The sequence below is a fragment of the Oncorhynchus tshawytscha genome, linkage group LG20 (assembly GCF_018296145.1).
Source record: "Oncorhynchus tshawytscha isolate Ot180627B linkage group LG20, Otsh_v2.0, whole genome shotgun sequence".
NCBI lineage: Eukaryota > Metazoa > Chordata > Actinopteri > Salmoniformes > Salmonidae > Oncorhynchus > Oncorhynchus tshawytscha.
The window spans coordinates 49,265,123-49,280,222 of NC_056448.1; the positions used below are offsets into that span (position 1 = coordinate 49,265,123).

A 15,100-nucleotide genomic window follows, 5' to 3' on the forward strand; every position below is an offset into this window, starting at 1 on the left:
AGTGTCTTAGACCGCTGTGCCACTCGGGAGCCCACTGAGATGCAGTGTCTTAGACCGCTGTGCCACTCGGGAGCCCACATGTAGTATTGTAGTTCTTGGTCAGGTATAAACATGTAGTATTGTAGTTATTGGTCAGGTATAAACATATAGTATTGTAGTTATTGGTCAGGTATAAACATATCGTATTGTAGTTATTGGTCAGGTATAAACATATAGTATTGTAGTTATTGGTCAGGTATAAACATATAGTATTGTAGTTATTAGTCAGGTATAAACATATAGTATTGTAGTTATTGGTCAGGTATAAACATATAGTATTGTAGTTATTGGTCAGGTATAAACATGTGGCATTGTAGATATTGTACTGTAGTATTTCCTCTTTGGTCCTTAAAGGTACTGATATCCTGGTGAACCATTCCAGTGCCATTAACCAGGAAGCCTGGAGACACCCATGAAGAAGGTGGACCTTTATGTTGGGCGTCAACCTCCGAGGGACCTATCTGACATGAGTGAATGGCTGCGGTCTCAAATAGCACCCTGTTCCCTTTAAAGTGCACTACTTTTGACTAGAGCCAACAGAGCTCTGATGAAAAGTAGCATATATATATATATGGAATAGGGTGCCATTTGAGACCTCAACAATGAATCAGTACGCTAAAGAATGTCTGTCTGTCTCAACTTCAATGTTAATGACAGTAGTCTAGTGTGTTATTTACCAAACTTGTTTGTTCATTGCAAGCTTTGAAAAAAATGAAGAAGTATTATTTAATGCCAGGAGATGGCAGTGTAATCTTGTCTGCAGTACTCTATGGTTATCAGCTGATTACCCATGTTATACAGGGCCGTCAGCTGATTACCTACAGTGCATTCCGGAAGTATTCAGACCCCTTCCCTTTTGCCACATTTTGTTATGCCTTATTCTAAAATAGATTTCTTTTAAATGTCCTCATTAATTTACACACAATACCCCATAATGACATCACAATAGCCCATAATGACATCACAATACCCCATAATGACAACGCGAAAATAGGATTTTAGAAAGTTTTGTAAATACATTACACATTTAAAGTATTCAGAACCTTTGCTATGAGACTCGAAATTGAGCTCAGGTTCATCCTGTTTCCACTGATCATCCTTGAGATGTTTCTACAACTTGATTGGAGTCCACCTGTGGTAAATTCAATTGATTGGACATGATTTGGAAAGGCACACACCTGTCTATATAAGGTCCCACAGTTGACAGTTCAGGTCATGGCAAAACCAAGCGATGAGGTTTGAAATTGTCCGAAGAAATTGTCCGTAGAGCTCCGAGACAGGATTGTGTCAAGGCACAGATCTGGGGAAGGGCAACAAAACATTTCTGCAGCATTGAAGGTCCCCAAGAACACAGTGGATTTGCAGAGCCCGGGACTTGAAGCCAAATATCTCTGGAGAGACCTGAAAATAGCTGTGCAGCGACGCTCCCCATCCAACCAGACAGAGCTAGAGAGGATCTGCAGAGAAGAATGGGAGAAACTCCCCAAATACAGGTGTACCAAGCTTGTAGCGTCATACCCAAGAAGACTCGAGGCTGTAATCTCTGCCAAAGATGCTTCAACAAAGTACTGAGTTTGTGATACATTTACATTTGTCAATTAGCAGACACTTTTATCCAGAGAGACTTGCAGTAGTGAGAACATTCATTTTATCATACTAAATGTGATATGTTTTTTTAAAATTTCATACATTTGCACAAACACATCTAAAGACCTGTTTTTGCTTTGCCATTATGGGGTATTTTGTGTAGATTAATGAGGAAAAAACAGTTGAATACATTTTAGAATAAGGCTGTAATGCAACAAAATGAGGATGCACTGTACATTAACCAGATTTATTTGTGGGTAAAGTTGATAACATTACCGGTGGAGGGTTCTTATCAACAGTCTAAACCCATCTACATTTTCTAGAAATAAAATTAAAAAGCAGCTAGTGTGAGTTATTTTTGAATTCCCCCTATTGATTTAATGAATGTAAACATTAAAGTTTAACTTTCCAGTTTTGTTAATATAAATCTACAATGAGCCTAACATCATCCCATACGTTGTCCTCAGTTTTCTCATCCTTCCACATGTTTTGTACATGTTACAAATTGTCCTGTATTTATTATGAATAAGATGATCATTTTCATCTCTCATAACAACACGATGACGTAGCTACATATCCGGATCGACGTATTTCCGGTAAGGCCTCGTTTTATTTCTATGTTTTGGAGAAGAAGAAGAAGAAGATATCTCCCACTATCCAGCTAGTCGGAGTGGTCTATCGCTTGCTTTGACCGCTGATTGTTACTGATAATCATCCCAAACAACTCCTTCTTTTTATATTAGAAGAAATAGCTATATGAAGAGTCTCCGGTGTAAAGGTAAGTGTTTATTGACAATAACAGAGAGATAGGCGTCTCTTTGTTCTATGAGTCGGATCACGCTAACGACCGTAGCTAGCTAGTTAGCCGCAGACGAAAGCCAGCTTCATATTCGGGCTGTTTGATTTGAAATATAACTGGCTAGCTCGGGTGTGTTATGTTAGCCGCGGGCCCAGCTAGATCATTAGCAAGCTAGATAGATAGCGATATGCAGAATGGTTGAAATGACTAGCCAGCCCAGAATTAACATTATATCAATGCGTTAGCCACTGATAACGATATGGGCTATGAACAATATTTGATCTGTGTTGCTAAATATCTAGTAATTGTAACAGTAGGCCGTCCTTTGCCTTAGTTGTCTTATGCTCGGTATACACTACACGACTTCTGAAATCGTAACAACTTGGACGTGCTCACATTTCCCGATGCCCTTGTCCCCAAATCTTTCTTCCCATCCATCCTAAAACCACAGGACGAGGGTGTTCACATTACACGAGTCCCTAGTTGAGCCTGTCCTGCTTTTCTCGGTTGTCGTAGGAAAAAAACAAATAGGTGCAGAAACATTTTTTTTTAAGTATTGAGGCGCAGAATATTGTCTTGATTTCATGTCGTTATATTTATATTTTTTCTGTCATGTAATGTAGGACACTGATGTAATATTGGTTCGTTTTGCCTGTTGCCTCGGGTGAGTGGAGCTTTTACGTAAGTGCCAAGGATTCTGTTTTCCCTTGCAAAAGGGATTGCTTTTGATAAAACGTATTTTTCTTCCTTCCCAATGAAAATTATTAGAAAATGTTCAAATATGTATTTTATGGAAAAGATATGTATGTTTATGGACGATGCACCATGCTGTCTTGTTGACAAAATGACAGAGCTGTTCCATTTGAGAAGGACATGCCTCCCTCCCCGTTTTCACCAGATGTGACAGACATCGGCCTGGGCTCAACATAATTGAATTCGCCCATTGTTTTTGTCTCACATGCTGAATGCTCAATGGCTATTGGGAGCAGTCCTTGCCCAATCATGCTGTAGCACTGCTCATACTATAAAATGCACAACCAAAATTTAGGACAGGTCAGAAAATGGTCAGGACATCCGACAGGGGTCTGGAGAACAGAACAGCCATCATTGGTGCGTCCTTGACCTGCTCAAACTATGCGAGTCTCGATGTAATGATCCTAGCCCAAGTTCATAGGATTTCAGCCAGATCATGAATATTCGTCTGAGATGGCAAAAATGTAGCGAATTCATGTTAAGGTTGTGTAGTGTATGCCCGGCCTTAAACCCTTTACAGGCTGTGTGATTTTAGCAGTCTTATGCTGTGATTTTGCAGACATTTCCACGACGTTGGCAAATTTTTTAAATCGTAAACGATGGTTGGACATTGGGCTCGTTCCGTGTAACAGGGTCTAGGTCGTAGGCTCTGACCGTTCAGGTGGTGTCTTTATCATGTCGTGTGGCAAGTGTTCCGAGCTGATCCCAGTGACTGACCAATAGGGACACTGAGTATGCACACAATTAGTCAGAATAATATAATAGTTTGATTGTAAACATTTACATGCTGTGCAAGAAGGAACGATAATCTTGTTTACATGATGGGATTTCGATAAATGTAGAAAATATCCAAACAAAATAAATGTTCTACCATGTTATTTTGGGGAAGCTTCTTTTGATTCTGACATGGGACATATGAAGTTTGTTTGTGTAAACTTTTTTTAAAAGATGCATACGTTCGTTTTTTCTGAACTCACTTCTCTCGCGCGCATAACCGTAGAGAGAGTCTTACGCTGCTGGTACATGCATAGATCAAATACGCCGCTGATGTTGACGTAAGCCTGTACCAATTTAACCAGCTTGATATCAACATTTTAATTAATATCACACACAGTGATGTGATAATCGTAAAATACTGAATCTGACGTACAGTCTGCACAAAGGCCTTAAACTCAACTCTACGAATTACTATGGAGTTGAGCAGCGGCGAGTGTGAGCGGACTGTTGCTAGCAGATTGTAACGTGCTCCATTAGCCATTACAGGATAGTAGGCAGGGCAAACCCTGGTAGATCATCAACAAATAAATCGCAGTGTGTTTTTGGACACATTCAGCAGCTTTTACCAGATTAAATACAATACCATTGGAAATCAATGTTAAAAATTCAGTTGTATACTCATAACTTAAATAGAAAATTATGCTGTCAACTGCTTCTGTTTTATTTATTTTTGTCACTTCACCGACGCCAAGCCCCTCCCCCATGCCACTCGCAACAGACAAATCTATCTTCTTCCTCTTTGACACCCTGCAGTTCTAAGTTGCTATTTGAGGTTTGGTCCAACACAATCAGTCATATGGACACCGAAACACATTGAGACACTATTTGACTGTAATAGAGGAGACCTTGACCTTTCTAATAATACCCTATTTATGTCTCAACTCCCAACATGTTGAACAGAGCAGATCCTACTAAAACGAGAGGATCAATGAACAGAGCAGATCCTACTAAAACGAGAGGATCAATGAACAGAGCAGACCCTGCTAAAACGAGAGGATCAATGAACAGAGCAGACCCTGCTAAAACGAGAGGATCAATGAACAGAGCAGACCCTGCTAAAACGAGAGGATCAATGAACAGAGCAGACCCTGCTAAAACGAGAGGATCAATGAACAGAGCAGATCCTACTAAAACGAGAGGATCAATGAACAGGGCAGATCCTACTAAAACGAGAGGATCAATGAACAGAGCAGATCCTACTAAAACGAGAGGATCAATGAACAGAGCAGATCCTACTAAAACGAGAGGATCAATGAACAGAGCAGATCCTACTAAAACGAGAGGATCAATGAACAGAGCAGATCCTACTAAAACGAGAGGATCAATGAACAGAGCAGATCCTACTAAAAGGATCAATGAACAGGATCAAAAACGAACAGAACAGCAGATCCTACTAAAAGAGGATCAATGAACAGAGCGAGAGGGATCAATGAACAGAGCAGATCCTACTAAAACGAGAGGATCAATGAACAGAGCAGATCCTACTAAAACGAGAGGATCAATGAACAGAGCAGATCCTACTAAAACGAGAGGATCAATGAACAGAGCAGATCCTACTAAAACGAGAGGATCAATGAACAGGGCAGACCCTACTAAAACGAGAGGATCAATGAACAGGGCAGATCCTACTAAAACGAGAGGATCAATGAACAGAGCAGATCCTACTAAAACGAGAGGATCAATGAACAGAGCAGATCCTACTAAAACGAGAGGATCAATGAACAGAGCAGATCCTACTAAAACGAGAGGATCAATGAACATGTTGTGGAAAATCAATCGAATATATTTATATAGCCCTTTTTACATCAGCTGATGTCTCAAAGTGCTGTACAGAAACCCAGCCTAAATCCCCAAACAGCAAGCAATGCAGGTGTAGAAGCACGGTGGCTAGGAAAAACTCCCTAGAAAGGCAGGAACCTGGGAAGAAACTTAGAGAGGAACCAGGCTATGAGGGGTGGCCAGTCCTCTTCTGGCTGTGGCGGGTGGAGATTATAACAGAACAAGGCCAAGATGTGGGGTCAGCGTGCTCTGGGCATTACTGACTCAAATGAATGAGATGTGTCTGGTGTAGTACAGAGTTTCTTTTTCAACAAACCTTAACTTGGTGATACCATCTCAGTTCTTAGTTCTCCTATCCTCTGAAATATAAGTTTTCCTGTTTACAGGTTTGTTTTGATTTTGGAGCAAAAAATTGTAAAATAAATAAATCTGCCAAGGGAGCGGGTGTTAATGCAGAATGACTAGATCCCATTTAGCCCTGCCAAGGGAGCGGGTGAAAATGCAGAATGACTAGATCCCATTTAGCCCTGACAAGGGAGCGGCCGTTAATGCAGAATGACTAGATCCCATTTGGCCCCTGAATGCTTAATGATAAGCTGTAGACCACGCTGTCTACCACGAGAGTTCTCATCTATATTATTCGTAGCCATCTATTTACCACCACAGAACGATACTGCCACTAAGACCGCTCTCAACCAACTCTATAAGGCCATAAGCAAAGAAGAAAATGCTCACCCAGAAGTGGCGCTCCTAGTGGCCAGGGACTTTAAGGCAGGCAAACTTAAATAAGTTTAACCAAAATTTTACCAGCATGTCACATGTGCAACCAGGGAAAAAACAAAATCCTAAACCACCTTTACTCAACACACAGAGATGCATACAAAGCTCTCCATCGCACTCCATTTAGGAAATCTGACCATAATTCTATCCTCCCTGATTCCTGCTTACAAGCAAAAACTAAAGCAGGAAGTACCAGTGACTTCCGTGTTGCTCAATACAGAAGTGGTCAGATGACGCGGATGCTACACTACAGGACTGTTTTGCAGCACAGACTGGATTATGTTCTGGGATTCATCCAATGGCATTGAGGAATGTAAGACACGGATGTGCATCGATGATGTCGTCCCCACAGTGACTATACGTACATATCCCAACCAGAAGCCATGGATTACAGGCAACATTCTCATCGAGCTAATGGCCAGAGCTGCCGCTTTCAAGGAGCGGGAGAGTAATCCAGACGCTTATAAGAAATCCCGCTATGCCCTCAGACGAACCATCAAACAGGCAAAGCATCAATACAGGACTAAGATTAAATCCTACTACACAGTCTCTGAAGCTCGTCAGATGTGGCAGGGCTTGAAAACTATTACAGACTACAAAGGGAAACCCAGACTCGAGCTGCCCAGTGACGTGAGCCTACCAGACAAGCTAAATCCCTTTTATGCTCGCTTCAAGACAAGCAACCCTGAAGCATGCACGAGAGCACCAGCTGTGCTGGATGACTGTGTAAGAACGCTCTCGGTAGCCAATGTGAACAAAACATTTAAACAAGTCAACGTTCACAAAGCCGCTGGGCCAGACAGATGACCTATTACTGCTCTGCCCGTAAGGCGCTACAGAGGGTGGTGTGAATGGCCCAGTACATCACCGGGGGCCAAGCTTCCTGCCATCCAGGTGGTGTCAGAGGAAAGCCTATAAAATTGTCAGAGACCACACGGCAAGTGGTACTGGAGCGCCGAGTCTCGGACCAAAATGCCCCTTAAGCGTTTCTACCCCCCCCAACCATAAGACTGTTGAATAATTCATAAAATCGCCACCAGACAATTTACATTGACCCCCACCCCCGTTCCCCCTCCCTTTTGTACACTGCTGCTGTTTGTTTGTAACCTATGCATAGTCACTTTGCCCCCACCTACATGTACAGATTACCTCAACTAGCCTGTACCCCTACACCCTGACTCTGTACTGGTGCTGTACTGTTGGTAAAATTATGATTAAATGACTGAACAAATCATTTTAAATGGGACAGTAACTAAGTAAACTTAGTTACAAATAAAATACTCTGTTTTATTATATCTGATTAACAAAATGAGTTCATACGATGGGATTGTGTGACACGGACAAGGAGTAATTAAAGTTAATGAACACCATTCCAACTAGGAAGAAACGAATGGGTTGGGGACTGTGTAAACAGATAAGGTCGTTAACCTATGGTTGAACCTACAGAAACTTAGCTCTGGGGTTTTTAGATAACCTAGGAATGCGCTCACTGTCTTTTCTGTTAATTAGAACTGTCAGCTCAGTGGTGATCGATAATGTTGAGGGGTCAAAAGTTACCTGGGAGTGTGTTTAGTAAGTTAGAATGAACTTTTCACCTCACTTTGTCCAGAGAAGAGGGGATTCTGTTAAAGCAATGAAATGATGTCATGATCTGTATATAAACTGTTGCTCGTGGTTAAGTGGGAGCGCGCTCCGAGAATAAATTCTGTTACCTATTATTAAAAAGACTGGTCTCCGTCTATTTTATGCAAACAAGAATCTTACAAATTCTCATAAAATAGATGAAGGGTTTTCAATTAATGAAAGCACATTGGCATAATTAAATTATACTAACAATTACTTTATATTATTACTTTGTATTTGTCTACTTGGTAAATATTTTCTTCCTAAACTGCACTGTTAAGGGCCTTTAAGTTTCATGGTAAAGTCTACACCTATTGTATTAGGCGCGTGTGATGAAGTTTGATTCGATTTTGATTTGAACTCACTTCTATTATGAATAAGTAATATACATTTTTCCATAGGGGAAACGGCTCCAACTCACGATGGAAGACTGCTTGCACACTTCTTCAGAGAACCTGTCTAAGCTGGTCCGCTGGGCCCACAGTCACGGCACCATCTGTGCTCTCATCCCGAACCTCAAACACCTGCTTACCGAGGGTTCCCATGGGAACCTGACCGCCATGTGGGGGTGCAGCGCGGGCCACGCCTACCACTGGCCCCTCCCCGCCACCTGTAAAACAGGCCAGAAGGTAGATGTTTTTTTTTTGTCTGAGATTTTTGTGATTTTGACTGTTCTATTGACAAGCTGAACATGTTTGGGTTGGCAAGAGGGCAGAAACAGACTGGAGCCCTGGATAGGCATTTATGGCACTGCAATGTACACTGTGGCCACCCCGTTCACAAAAATGGTTCGCTCCTACAGACAGTGAGTCACATGTCTGTGGCTTGCTATATAAAGCAGGCAGGCATTGAGACATTCAGTTATTGTTTAATTGAATGTTAGAATGGGCAAAACAAGTGACCTACACGACTGAGCGTGGTATGGTTGTCGGTGCCAGGTGTGCCGGTTCCAATGCTCCGGTTCTCAGAAACGGCTGGGCCCCTGGGCTTTTCACGCACGACAGTGTCTAGGGTTTACCGAGAATGGTGAGACAAACATAAAAATATCCGGTCGGTGGCAATCCTGTTGCCAAAAACAGCTCGTCGATGAGATGTTGAAGGAGAATGGCAAGAATCGTGCAAGCTAAAAGGTGGTCCACGAACAGGCAAATAACGGTGCAGTACAACAGTGGTGTGCAGAAACGGCTTCTCGGGAACACAACTCGTTGGTCCTTTTCATGGATTGGCTATTGCAGCAGACGACCACACCAGGTTCCAATCAGATAAAAAAACAAGAGGAAGTGGCTCCAGCGGCCAACACTGGAGAATAGAGGAGTGGAAAAACATTGCGTGGTCCAACGAATCCTGGTTCCTGTTGTCAAGCTGATGGCGCTCAGTATTTAGCATGAGGGGCGGCAGGGTAGCCTAGTGGTTAGAGCGTTAGAGTGTTGGACTAGTAACCGGAAAGTTGCAAGTTCAAATCCCCGAGCTGACAAGGTACAAATCTGTCGTTCTGCCCCTGAACGGGCAGTTAACCCACTGTTCCTAGGCCATCATCACCACCTTGAAAATAAGAATTTGTTCTTAACTGACTGGCCTAGTTAACTGACTTGCCTGACTTGCCTAGTTAACTGACTTGCTTAGCAGAGTGCTCTGTAAGCAGTATGAGTCATGGCCCCATCCTGCCTGTGGTCAACACTACAGGCTGGTGGCGGTGATTTAATGGAATGTTTTGCTGGCATGCCTTAAGTCCCTTGATACCGATTGAGCAACTTTCCCTGACGAAGTCTGGCTTTTCTGGAGGCAAAGGGGGTTCAACCCAGTGCTGTAAGAGTTTACAATCAGTGGACAGTTTGTTTTTCTGTAAATAATGGGGCCAATGTGTGACATTGGGATAAACATTTCTAAATGGTTTGAAACTAAAATAAAAATTATTTTCATGCAGTTCCAAATGTGAACTCAGAGGAATAAAAGTGAATATATGCAAATTGGCCCGTAACTCTGTCGTGTCTGTCATTAAACTGAAGACTTTTAGTTTTTATCAAAGATTCTCTGTAATTAGTATAACACGATCAAACTGATTAATCATGTAGCCGTAATTAACTAGGAAGTCGGGGCACCAAGGAAAATATTCAGATTACAAGGTTATAATTTCCTAATATAACCTTTCAGATATTTTATTTGATCAATTAGTCTTCGAATTAATGAATTATTTACTTTACCTCACGTTAGTCTCATTCCAAACGTCGTAAATTGTTGGTTATCTGCACGAACCCAGTCTTCACTATGAGTCATCCATACATCAATTGTCTTAACCCATTTATTTATTACTAACTAAGTAATTCACAGAAATGTATAAACAAACAGTCAATATGGTTACAAGAAATGATAAGGGAATGTGCCCCTAGTGGGCTAAACCGGCATGGCGGCTTGGTGGAAAAAACGGGGAGTGGAGGTCAGCTGAGAAGTCACTACAGAGTTGATAATTATAACAATTGAAATTCTAATCCTTTGCCCATGAACGCTCACTCATTCGGGACCAATTGCAATCAATATATATATTTACGCTCAGTGTGTCGTCTTGATCGCTGGTGAAAAGTGTGTTTCTTTTGTAGAATTGTTCGTCTCTTTCCCTCTCTGTCTGTCGTGGTTAGAGGGGATAGATCAGTGACATTCATTCATGTTGTTGTAGAATGGATGTTTCGGCAGTTGTCGTTCTTCGCGTTCAATGATACCGAATTCCTAGCTGCAGACTAGTAATTAATATCAAAGACTTGTTCTTATCCTGTCGGTATCGATAGTCTAAGAGTTTAACCATGTGGTATGGTTAAAAGATTCAGCAATGGTCTACTACCTTTGTCCCCTCGTAATGGAGGAAAACATGGTCTACTTGAGAATTTCTCAAAGTTGGGGTTTTATTCGGAATTGCAGAAAAGGGGCTGTCCCAGGGTGCCTGACCCTAACTGGGCTCAGTGGCGGTCCTCTGATTTAGTTAAACTCAAAAGAGAATTGGAGTTTCCTTCATTAAATAGTCCAAAATCACATCACACAATTTTACAAACAGTATCATACTCACTCATTCATCTTATACAACAATTAGATGTAATTACAATTAGATGTAAACCTCATATCTGAGGCTATTATATAAACAGCGTTATGGTAATGTGGTCACACCGCCTCCCATGAGCTTCACCAAGTTGTAACAAACGGACCAGTTCGTAGCTGGATTCTTCACCGATCTTCTATACTTTCTCCGGAACATGAAATTTGTTCGGACCTCAAGTTCTGTGAGGTGGAAGAAATTCCTTTGTTCTCTATGAAACTTCACTCTGTCTCTTATACTGTGTGTCCATGAGGCAGGGTCTTCTCCTCAGGAATTTACGACCTCTCTCTGACCACAGCAGCGTAGTTGAAGGAGGCAAGGGGGAGGAAGGGAGAGGGGGATTGGGCTTGCTGTACCCAAAGAGGGCAACGTCAGGACAACTCCATCTATACGACAACACGGGTCTAGGACTGTACGACAACTCGGGGCTAGGACTGTACGGCAACTCGGAGCTAGGACTGTACGGCAACGCAGAGCTAGGACTGTACGGCACTGCCAGTACCAAGTCAATGTGGAGGCTATATACAGGAAGCCATTTGATTAGATGTTCAGGAGTCTTATTGCTTGGGGGTGGAAGCTGTTTTAGGAGCCTCTTGAACCTAGACTTGGCACTCCGGTACTGCTTGTCGTGCGGTAGCAGAGAGAAAAGTCCAAGACTAGAGTGGCTGGAGTCTGACAATTTTTAGGGCGTTTATCTGACACCACCCTAGTATATAGGTCCTGAATGGCAGGAAGCTTGGCCCCTGTGATGTACTGGGACGTACGCACTACCCTCTGTAGTGCCTTGCGGTCAGAGGCTGAGCAGTTGCTATACCGGGTGGTGATGCAACCCGCCAGGATGCTCTCGATGGTGCAGCTGTAAAACCTGGATCTGAGGACCCATGCCAAATCTTTTCAGTCTCCTGACGGGAAAATGTTTTCTCGTGCCTTCTTCACGACTGTCATGGTGTGCTTGGACCATGTTAGTTTGTTGGTGATGTGGACACCAAGGAACTTGAAGCTCTCAACCTGCTCCACTACAGCCCCGTCGATGAGAATGGGAGCGTTCTCTGTCCTCCTTTTCCTGTAGTCCACAATCATCTCTTTTGTCTTGATCACGTTGAGGGAGAGGTTGTTGTCCTGGCACAATACGACCTGGTCTCTGACCTCCTCTCTATAGGCTGTCTCGTCGTTGTCGGTGATCAGGCCTACCACTGTTGTGTCATCGGCAAACTTAACGATGGTGTTGGAGTCTTGCCTGGCCGTGCAGTCATGAGTGAACAGGGTTTTAAGTGTCAATGTAAAGTGACTCTCTGTTAGAAGCATTCCATAATTTGGGATTTGTGTGTCCATGAAAACCGTTTTCACCTGTAACATAAAGACACACAAAATGTAATGAGATCTTTATACACAAACTATCCAACAGCCTGATACCTGGTTCAATGTCAAATTTAACGTCAGTTTACACTGCCAAAATGCAATGAGATCTCTATACACAAACTATCCAACAGCCAAAATGCAATGAGATCTCTATACACAAACTATCCAACAGCCAAAATGTCATGTTTTATGTCACACAATCTTGGGATTTGGACAAATAAAACGGTTAAAAACTGGTTTTAAATCAACTTGTGAATGTTATTGATTATAGTTATGATGTTATTGATTATGATCCCCCAGCTAAATTTAATGACATTAAAACATTGTCAGATGATTATAATGACTTTTATTAAAAGCTGGAACACCTTTTCAGGGAAATCCTCTGGTACCCATCCTCTGGTACCCTAGTTTATAGAAAGGTCATATATACAGAGCATTTGGGAAGTATTCTGACCCCGTGACTTTTTCCACATTTTGTTTCGTTTACAGCCCCCTCCCCCCTCATCAATCTACACACAATACCCCATAATGACAAAGCGAAAACAGGTTTATATATATATTTTTTTATCACATTTACATAATTATTCAGACCTTTTACTCAGTACTTTGTTGAAGCACCTTTGGCAGCGATTACAGCCATGAGTCTTCTTGGGTATAGTGCTACAAGCTTGGCACACCTGTATTTGGGGAGTTTCTCCCATTCTTCTCAGCAGATCCTCTCAAGCTCTGTCAGGTTGGATGGGGAGCGTCACTGCGCAGCTATTTTCAGGTCTCTCCAGAGATGTTCGATCAGGTTCGGGCTCTGACTGGGACACTCAAGCACATTCATAGACTTGTCCCGAAACTACCCCTACATTGTCTTTGCTGTGTGCTTAGGGTCCTTGTCCTGTTGGAAGGTGAACCTTCGCACCAGTCTGAGGTCCTGAGCCCTCTGGAACAGGTTTTCATCAAGGATCGCTCTGTACTTTGCTCCGTTCATCTTTCCCTCGATCCTGTCTAGTCTCCCAGTCCCTGCCGCTGAAAAACATCCCCACAGCATGATGCTGCCACCACCATGCTTCACCGTAGGGATGGTGCCAGGTTTCCTCCAGACATGACGCTTGGCATTCAGGCCAAAGAGTTCAATCTTGGTTTCATCAGACCAGAGAATCCTGTTTCTCATGGTCAGAGTCCTTTAGGTGCCTTTTGGCAAACTCCAAGCGGGTTGTCATGTGCCTTTTACTGAGGAGTGGCTTCCATCTGGCCACTCTACCATAAAGGCCTGATTGGTGGAGTGCTGCAGAGATGGTTGTGCTTCTGGAAGGTTCTCCCATCTCCACAGAGTAACTCGGTCAGTGACCATCAGGTTCTTGGTCACCTCCATGACCAAGGCCCTTCCAAATCATGTCCAATCAATTGAATTTACCACAGGTGGACTCCAAGTTGTAGGAACATCTCAAGGGTGATCAATGGAAACAGGATGTACCTGAGCTCAATCTAGAGTGTCATAGCAAAGGGTCTGAATACTTATTTTTAGTACATTTGCAAGAAAATCTAAACTTGTTTTCACTTTGTCATTATGGGGTATCGTGTGTAGATTGAGGCGGAAGAGAACGACTTAATCCATTTTAGAATGAGGCTGTAACAAAATGTGGAGAATAGTCGTGGGGTCTGAATACTTCACTGTATTCTCTCTGATGTTCCCAGTCAAATTCCCGATCCACATGTAAAATGTATTTGTTGACTTCTGATTCTAAAGGAGCGGGGGGGCTGCTTCCAGGACAGCCGAAGCATCAACTCAGACAGCCTCAGTGTCCAGGGAGGGGCCTCAGCCCGTCAGAGCAGCCCAGGAGGTGAGAGGTTTCTGGGCCGCTCCACCAAGGCCAAGGGAGGTGACAGCAGCCAGACACGGGACTCCTGCGACTTCTCCAACTGCAGCGACGACAACACAGAGGCTGACGACAACACCGAGGAGTATAACAGCAACCTGTTTGATATTGTCTGTGAGTCTTCAGCCACGACGGACGAGGATGGAGACGTAGACTACGAGCCTCATCACAGACCCAGGAAGAGGGGTCCCCCGGGAGGCATGCCCGGCCCCCAGAGACCAGGGTCTGAGGACAGGGGACAGGGGGACAAGTCAGTGAAGAAGATCAAGCAGGAGACTGCTGAGGACTTTTACACAGTACCTAAAGCCCAGCTAGCAGCAGGGGTAGGTACTGACTCTGGCCTAGCCTCTCACTCAGTCTCCCAGTCCCCAAAACCTAATAATTCCCTGTCCCACCATGCATTGCCACACAAACCCTTGCAGCTGGACGCCGACTGTTTGGTTGGTGGTGTGTCGTCGTCTCTGCTGGGCCACTCCTTTCCTCACAAACCTCTCCGAGGCTCTATCTCCAGCTCTGTCTCCAAACCTTCCATGATGAGCACTAGTTCTCCCAGACACCAGGACCTGTCTTCGGTGTCGACCCAGGGCCTGAGCACCCTCCCTGGGGCAGGTAGTGAGCTGATGGAGGACCTGCTGAACCATGGAGGATCTGAGG

The 15,100-nt window shown here is 43.4% G+C and overlaps 1 protein-coding gene across 3 annotated transcripts in view; it reads left to right on the forward strand.

The window, feature by feature from the left end:
- The first annotated feature begins 2,227 nt into the window (after nucleotides 1-2,227).
- Nucleotides 2,228-15,100, forward strand: part of LOC112236781 (uncharacterized protein KIAA1958) — a 50,111-nt gene continuing 37,238 nt past the window's right edge. For 2 of the 3 annotated variants that reach the window (XR_006079493.1, XR_006079494.1), the window contains exons 1-3: nucleotides 2,235-2,404; nucleotides 8,539-8,766; nucleotides 14,317-15,100. The exon at nucleotides 14,317-15,100 is cut by the window's right edge and continues 90 nt beyond it. Coding sequence is in view for 1 of the 3 variants with exons in the window: in XM_042302783.1 (XP_042158717.1) it covers nucleotides 8,560-8,766; nucleotides 14,317-15,100 (991 nt within the window). In the remaining 2 variants the exon portion in view is untranslated. Of the gene's footprint in view, nucleotides 2,405-8,538; nucleotides 8,767-14,316 lie in introns of all 3 variants that reach the window. The other variant, XM_042302783.1, reaches the window with a different exon arrangement.